Here is a 7,500-nt window from a genome sequence, read left to right as displayed (position 1 = left end):
CTGGGATGCCCAAAACAACTCTACATGTTAAGCACGCCGACACGGCACCGCGGCACTCGCCGCAATCGACAGCCCCTCAGAGAAATCCAAGTCTGTTGGGCGAACGTAGGCAAGGGGCAGCCACACCACATTGCCCTACTCTACCTTTGCCATTCGGCAAACATTGACGTTATCTGTGTCCAAGAGCCGTACACGCACTCGGGCACCAAAACCCAGAACCACCCGTCTTACGAATGCTATGCTCCGATAGAATCGTGGGATAGTCAAGACGATGCTCAGTACTTCGCTGAGCGACCACGAGTGATGACCTACGTGCGCAAGGGCGTAGGTCTTCGCACCCAGCAACGCCGTTCTATTCGCAACAGGGATCTCTTGTGGGTCGATGTGAACGGCTTCGCTACTTTGAACGTCTATCGGCAACCCTTGATGGACCCGATTATAGACTACATCACCCACCTCGTCCCTCCTTCCAAGTGCCTGATTGGAGGGGACTTTAATGTGTGGCACGACATGTTCGAACCAGGGGTTGAGCCCAAGGGCCGAGGAGGAGACCTTGCGGCCTGGTCCAATGCTAGTGGGATGGACTACATTGGACTCCCGGGCGACCCCACCCACAAAGCTGGTCACGTTCTAGACTTGACCTTTTCAAATATCTCGTTTGCTCAAACGACAATTCGCCCCGATCTCCATTCGGGCTCAGACCACGAGACCCAAGTCACGACTATCCTTAGCCGAGGAGTCGTTCCTTTAGAGCGCTTCCAATACCGGGTACCGGACCAGGACCTCGAGAAATTCGCTTCGCTTGTGGCGCTAGGCGTAGACCAACTCCCCGACCCGTGGACGATACATTCCACCGAGGAACTCGATCAGCTTGCGATCAGCTTAGCCACTGCCTTCAACTCTGCCCTAGAAGTTGCGGGACAGCCCGCCCGGGAGGGGCTGACGGCTGCACCATGGTGGACGGCAAACTGCCAGACAGCGTACAAGAAACACTTGGCAGCGCGCTCCGTAGTGTACGACGGAGAACCGACCCAAGAAACGCGAGACTGGCTCGCTACAGTCAGGAAAGCCAAGAGGGCCTATTGGACCCACGTGATCGACGGAGTGAAATCGGACCAAGACCTGTACAAGGTCATGAGCTGGCACAAGCTCACTCCGAACCTGAAATCGCCCCCTCTAATAGTCAACGACGAGGCCATCGAGGACACTAGAGAGAAGGCGGACGCGCTGCGAGAAGGCATCCTTGGACGGTTCAGCGCCGCCGACGACCTCGACTACGATCCACTCGCCAGCTGGGAAGGCACTGGCCGGCTCCCTTGGGATACTACGGTGTCACTAGAAGAAGTAGAGTCCCACGTGATCGGGGTGACAAGCACTTCACCCGGGACGGACAAGATCACCGTACGACTGCTCAAAGCATGCTGGCAACACGTCCATCACTTCTTCCATGGCTTCTTCAACAGGTGCCTGGCTCTTCACCATTTCCCGGATGCGTGGAAGCTCGCCGAGGTCTCGATGATCCCTAAGGTAGGGAAAAGGGACAAGACCTCTATCCGCTCTTGGCGACCGATTGCTCTGCTCTCGTGCATCTCCAAGGGACTGGAGCGCATCGTTGCGAAGAGAATTGCGTGGACTGCCCTCACCAACGACGTCTCTAGCCCACAACACGCGGGAGCCCTCCCACGGCGCTCTGCATTGGACCTCGCTTCGTGCCTAACACACGACATCGAGTCCGCACTTGCAGCTGGATACCAGGTCACCATGGTCACCATGGACGTCCAAGGAGCCTTCGATGCGGTCTTGACCCGTCGCCTCCTTAAACGCATGACGGAGCAGGGCTGGCCGTACCCACTGCTCAAGCTGGTGGAATCCTTTCTTTCAGACCGCAAGGTCAGGGTCCGACTGGAGAAAGAAATCACGGACACCTACGACGTAGAGTGCGGCACTCCGCAGGGATCCCCGCTATCACCGGTGCTCTACATGCTCTACTTGGCTGAGCTACTCAACCAGGACCGGACATTGCGCTTCGGGTACGCTGACGATATCTGCTTGTATCGCGTCAGTCGCACCCTCGACCGGAACATCGCTATGCTTCGAGACGATGTCAATTCTATCATTGAGTGGGGTAACACTCACAAGATCGCCTTCGCTCCGGAGAAGATCGAGATGATGCACTTCTCCCGCAAGAAAGGCACGTATGCCCCCCCCCTCGTGGTCGATACCATGACCATTCCGTGCATCACCACGGGTCCGAGGGACGGGGACACACCTGCGATACGATGGCTTGGGGTCTGGTTTGACCGCAAGCTGAAGTTCCGCCGACACGTCCGGGAACGGGCGGCCAAGGCTAGGAAAGTCGCCCAGCACATCCGCAGTCTCGCCAGGACAGTCCACGGTCCTTCTGCGGCCTCACTGCGCAAGGCAGTTACTACCTGCGTGCTGCCCTCGGTGCTTTACGGCACGGAGGCGTGGTACGCAGGGCGCTATCGCCCAATCTGCAAGTCCGGAAGACCAGAAGTTGTTAGCGCTCGGGTCGGAGGGATGGTTGACCTCATTGATAAGACGATAACCCTCGCGGCGCGCGGGGTACTCCCGGTCTGGAGAACGACACCAACGGCAACGCTCTTTCGAGATGCCGGGCTCCCTTCCGGCACTGCGGCCTTGGAAGAAGCTAAGGCTAGGTTTGCAATGAGACTGAAGACGGTGGACGACAAGCACCCACTGGTCAGCCGGATACCTCTGCGGATCCGACAACGCGGTCGCGGCGCGGGGACTACTAGGATCCCCGAGACCAAGATCCAAAGACTAGGAACTCTCCTCCCAGACGTTCCCCGCCCTCGCCTCGTCCCTCCGCACTTCACATCGGGGAGCAGACGGGACCCGGCGGACGGCAAAACGAAGAAGGAAGCTGCTGCCGCATTCGAAGCATGGTGGCAACAGCTCCCGCCAGAGGACATCACGATCTTTTCAGACGGGTCAGAACAGTACGACCAAGGCAACCGACTGGTAGGCTACGGGTACGTAGTCTATCGAGGACGACAGGAGACAAGCCACGGGTACGGCTCTATCAACGACTGCTCCCACGTCTTTGACGCAGAGGCGATAGGGGCATGGAAAGGCCTCGAACGAGTGGTGCACGCTTATCCGACGGCGAGACGGATCTGGCTTTGCATCGACAGCACATCAGTCATCTGGTGTCTTCGCGGAAATGCTTCCCCATCATCGCAATGGGCGTTCCTGAACGTCCAAGGGGTGATGGAGACTCGAGACGTGCGAATACGATGGTCCCCAGGGCACATGGGCATCAAAGGGAACGAACGGGCGGACAAGCTTGCAGACCTAGGGGCAAGGAAACCGGACTGGGACACTGGTCTGGCATCGCAACCTACGATCAGCGGCATCCGCACACTCTTCCGCGATATACGGGATGGAGCACGAGAAGCCTGGTGGAGCGCAAGCTCTCTTAAGCTCTCACGCTCGTATCGGAAATGGGGCCTTCCATACCTAGTCAAGCCCCTCCCGGAGCTAGAACTCCCACGACATGTCCTACACAGACTACTTGCGATCCGAACTACGCACGGAGACTTTACTTGGTACCATACCAGGTTCCAGCACCACGACGCCAACCTAAGGTGTGCTTGCGGCAAACGCAAGTCCCCTTTGCACATAGCCTTCTGCCGATTCACGCAACGACGCTTCTTTTCTTGGCCTCACAAGACCCGACCGCGGACCCCTCCGAGCACGATCCCGGAAGCCTACGACTTCCTCAAGGGTCTCCTCAACAATCCGGCCGATTTTCAGGCCTTCTTGACCACCACGGAGTTCTACTCCAAGCACTGCACCCGATAGGGGTGCTACTCTGGCCAACTGATACTGCTTCGGTAAGGAGAACGGGGTACGCTCCGCCTTACTCAAGCTGTAAAGGCTCGTCAGATCAACCGCGTCACGGGACTAGGACTTTGGGATAGCGTGGTGCGCTCCCGGGGGAATTCTCTCTGGCACTGGTGTATTATATTGGGTTTTCTTTTGGAGTTTGGGCTTTCGTATTCACCTTTTCTTTTGTACTCGGCTGACCCCGGTCCGGCCTTGATTCCTGTCGCTACGCGACGTGAACAGCTCGCCTTTGGCTAGCTACAGCAGTTTGTACATGCTTGACTCTCTCTTTTGTGGTTTTCCCTTGATGAAAGGTTTCTTTCTATGTGATCCATCCTATCTGTAGGGGAAGGGCGCATGCGACAGTAGCCCTCGCTACAACACTTTGAATTGCTTTCTGGGGCCTTCTTGTATGTAACTCCTTAGCTTAGCACGTCGCCGTACCCCATGGGAGGTCCCAGGGCGGCAGGCTTCGCCTGCTACCCGCCCGACGTAAATAAATACAACAACAACAACAACCGTATAGATTGCTTATACTTAGACATGCATGGCTTAATCTTTGAGACAAGCATATGACTACTGGCAGAATCAACCAGGTAACGATCTTGATCGGGCCCGGCGTGCGCCGGGCCCGAGTACCGCCCGAGGGCGGCAGAGTGGTTCCGTGGTGGGCGGCTCGCGCCGCAGCGAGGGGTGCCCCGGAGCCTGGCTCGACGGGGCGCCCGCGCTATCCTATTGCCCCCACTGAGTTTCCCACGGGCCCGTCCGCTCCACCCACCGTCCAGCGCGGGGCGCGCTCAGGGGGTGCAGCATGGGGCCTGCGAGTGGAGGTTACCGCGCGCCAGTCACGCCCGGGGGGCGGTTACTGGCGCCGGTAGGCCCCCGAGTGTCTTGCGAGTTAAGGCAGGCCATCGGCCATCAACCCACAGACGCCATCCGTGCCCACCAGCCGCGGCTGACGGGACGTTTGGGCGCTTCCACAGGCCTCCGAGTTTGACGTAGGAGGGGGGCTGCTTCCGCATGTGACGCCACTTTGCCGGCTAGGTCTAGGCCCGATCCCCCGAGTGGTAGCCGGAAAGAGATGGTGTCAGTCAGATATGGTACGGCGGGCTGGTTACCGCGCGCCCCGGGTGGGAAAGCTATAGCCTGTCCTATAGCCTATCCACCCCAGAGGGCGCCCGCCGGCCCGTGGCGGGGCCGGCGTTGGAGCGTGAGGGATGGCCGGGACGGGGGCATTGCAGCGAGGCGGTCGGCGCCCGGGGGCAGCAGTCCGCACTCGCGCAAGCCCCTGAGCCTGCCATAGCCCCTCGCGACACGGGGCGCTGCGGAGCCCGTCAGGGCGTCCACGCGCGGGCGTGTCGGCGCCCTCCGGGGAGGGCTATAGGCCACCCGCGTTTGGAGCGCGGGGTTGCGCGGCCGCGTTTGGAGCGCGGCGTAGCGCGGCCACGTTTGCAGCGCGGCGTTGCGCGGCCGCGTTTGCAGCGCGATCGCTGGGGGCCGCACACGGCCGTCTCAGCGCCCTAATCAAAGGGATACAGGCCCGGTTGCCTCGTGGGGCGGGGGGTCCTATAATCTTGTCGCTTCGAGACCGGCGGCCAGGGGGGCAGCCCATCCTGGCGTGCGGCGCGTGAAAGAGGGTGCTACAGCGCATGCGTGGGTCCCTAGGGCCCTGACACACGCCATACTCTTTTTCGCCTCGACTCCAGACTGCCCCCCTCATATACCCATCGACCCTATGGGAGCTTGGCAGCCGTACGCAATTGACTTTTGTCGGAAAAATCTTTTCCGATAAATTATTTGTGTGCGAAAAGATTTGGACCCCCCCCCCTCACCAAATTTTTTTGCATCCGGGCGCGCATTTTTTGAAATGGGCGTGGAAGCCCCCGCCCCGCGCCCGCTGACCCAGGGGCACTCGGGGGGGGGGGGGGTCGCGCGGGACTACGGGGAGGCTAGGCCATCGCTCCAGCGTGGTCGTCCCCTGAGGCGGGGGCGTACCGGAGGCCCAGGGCATGGTTCCAGGGGAGGGAGGCCCGTAGTCCAGCGTGGTCGTCCACTGAGCCCGGAGGGGGGGGGGTCGCTCTCGCCGGTCGAGCGGGGAGGTAAAACCCGACCCTGGGCTATCGCGCGCGCCGGATCCAACGCGGTAGGTGGCACCGCCACCCGGCGAGGTCGGCTCCCGGGCCCCGGGGGCGGCGGGGGGGCGCGGGGCCTAGGCGAGGTGATAGCCCGCGAACGATAACCACGGGCCATAGCGGGCGGGCGGCCGGGGGGGGGGGCTATTTCTTTTCTTCGGGCGCCAATTCTTTTTCCGATAAATTCGGACCGAGGGGGGGGGGGGGGGGGGGCACTATCGCGCTACCCTGCGATCACGGCCTCCGACTTTCGACCTCAGTTGCACGTCGCGCTCGGCAAGGGGGCAAGCTGCAAGGGGCGGCTACCCTGCGATCCCCTGCGAGCCCCCCGCTCACCCCGCGGCTACCCTGCGACCTGCCCGGCCACCCTGCGACCCGCCCGGCTACCCTGCGATCCCCTGCGACCCTGCGACCCTGCCACCCCGCGGCTACCCTGCGACCTGCCCGGCTACCCTGCGACCCGCCCGGCTACCCTGCGATCCCCTGCGACCCTGCGACCCTGCCACCCCGCGGCTACCCTGCGATCCCCTGCGAGCCCCCCGCTCACCCCGCGGCTACCCTGCGACCTGCCCGGCTACCCTGCGACCCGCCCGGCTACCCTGCGATCCCCTGCGACCCTGCGACCCTGCCACCCCGCGGCTACCCTGCGACCCTGCGCCCGGCTACCCTGCGACCCGCCCGGCTACCCTGCGATCCCCTGCGACCCTGCGACCCTGCCACCACCCCGCGCTACCCTGCGATCCCCTGCGACCCCCGCTCACCCCGCGGCTACCCTGCGACCTGCCCGGCTACCCTGCGACCCGCCCGCTACCCTGCGATCCCCTGCGACCCTGCGACCCTGCCCCCCGCGCCCCTGCGACCCCGCGGCTACCCTGCGACCCGCCCGGCTACCCTGCGACCCGACCCGGCTACCCTGCGATCCCCTGCGACCCTGCGACCCTGCGACCCTGCGACCCCGCGGCTACCCTGCGATCCCCTGCGACCCTGCTACCCTGCGATCCCCTGCGAGCCCCCCGCTCACCCCGCGGCTACCCTGCGACCTGCCCGGCTACCCTGCGACCCGCCCGGCTACCCTGCGATCCCCTGCGACCCTGCGACCCTGCCACCCCGCGGCTACCCTGCGATCCCCAGCGAGCCCCCCGCTCACCCCGCGGCTACCCTGCGACCTGCCCGGCTACCCTGCGACCCGCCCGGCTACCCTGCGACCCGCCCGGCTACCCTGCGATCCCCTGCGACCCTGCGACCCTGCCACCCCGCGGCTACCCTGCGATGCCCCCCCGGCGAAGGCCAACTCCCCTTGCCAGCTCTCGGTCCGGTCTTGCGGAAAGCTCTCCGGCGGACGACGCCACCACCGAGACGGGACAATCGCGAACCCAACCGAAAAGGTAGAAAAAAAATCCCCCAACGCCGAAAAATCCATGACCGAGGCGGCGACCCGCACGATCGAGCTACCCTCTGATCCGAATCGCCCGCGTGCGCCGCGCCCCGGCCCCGC

General features: G+C 62.9%; 4 protein-coding genes across 4 annotated transcripts in view; 3 read left to right on the top strand and 1 right to left on the bottom strand.

The window, feature by feature from the left end:
• The window catches only part of L3040_008828 (uncharacterized protein), a gene marked incomplete at both ends in the record, with an annotated part of 3,004 nt that extends 1,793 nt beyond the window's left edge, over window positions 1-1,211 (top strand). Inside the window, 3 exons of the mRNA XM_066155727.1 lie at window positions 1-26; window positions 110-1,013; window positions 1,184-1,211. The exon at window positions 1-26 is cut by the window's left edge and continues 1,095 nt beyond it. Of these exons, the coding sequence (XP_066010021.1) occupies window positions 1-26; window positions 110-1,013; window positions 1,184-1,211 (958 nt within the window). The remainder of the gene's footprint in view (window positions 27-109; window positions 1,014-1,183) is intronic.
• Window positions 1,212-2,088: 877 nt separating this feature from the next.
• Window positions 2,089-3,849, top strand: L3040_008827 (uncharacterized protein; the record flags this gene model as incomplete). The annotated part of the gene is made up of 3 exons (XM_066155726.1): window positions 2,089-2,195; window positions 2,526-3,017; window positions 3,396-3,849. 3 exons carry the CDS (start codon window positions 2,089-2,091, stop codon window positions 3,847-3,849), a joined length of 1,053 nt encoding a protein of 350 aa, XP_066010020.1.
• A 1,182-nt stretch (window positions 3,850-5,031) lies between these two features.
• On the bottom strand, window positions 5,032-5,485 carry L3040_008826 (uncharacterized protein; the record flags this gene model as incomplete). Its single annotated transcript, XM_066155725.1, has 2 exons — window positions 5,032-5,363; window positions 5,410-5,485. 2 exons carry the CDS (start codon window positions 5,483-5,485, stop codon window positions 5,032-5,034), a joined length of 408 nt encoding a protein of 135 aa, XP_066010019.1.
• A 255-nt stretch (window positions 5,486-5,740) lies between these two features.
• L3040_008825 (uncharacterized protein) overlaps window positions 5,741-7,500 on the top strand; it is a gene marked incomplete at both ends in the record, with an annotated part of 2,145 nt that continues 385 nt past the window's right edge. Inside the window, 3 exons of the mRNA XM_066155724.1 lie at window positions 5,741-6,041; window positions 6,266-7,315; window positions 7,395-7,500. The exon at window positions 7,395-7,500 is cut by the window's right edge and continues 385 nt beyond it. Coding sequence (XP_066010018.1) covers window positions 5,741-6,041; window positions 6,266-7,315; window positions 7,395-7,500 — 1,457 coding nt within the window. The remainder of the gene's footprint in view (window positions 6,042-6,265; window positions 7,316-7,394) is intronic.

The sequence above is a fragment of the Drepanopeziza brunnea genome (genome assembly GCF_022702325.1).
Source record: "Drepanopeziza brunnea f. sp. 'multigermtubi' strain 214-2 chromosome Unknown ctg19, whole genome shotgun sequence".
In the NCBI taxonomy this organism is placed as follows: Eukaryota; Fungi; Ascomycota; class Leotiomycetes; order Helotiales; family Drepanopezizaceae; genus Drepanopeziza; species Drepanopeziza brunnea.
This window is presented reverse-complemented; position numbering and strand designations above follow the sequence as displayed.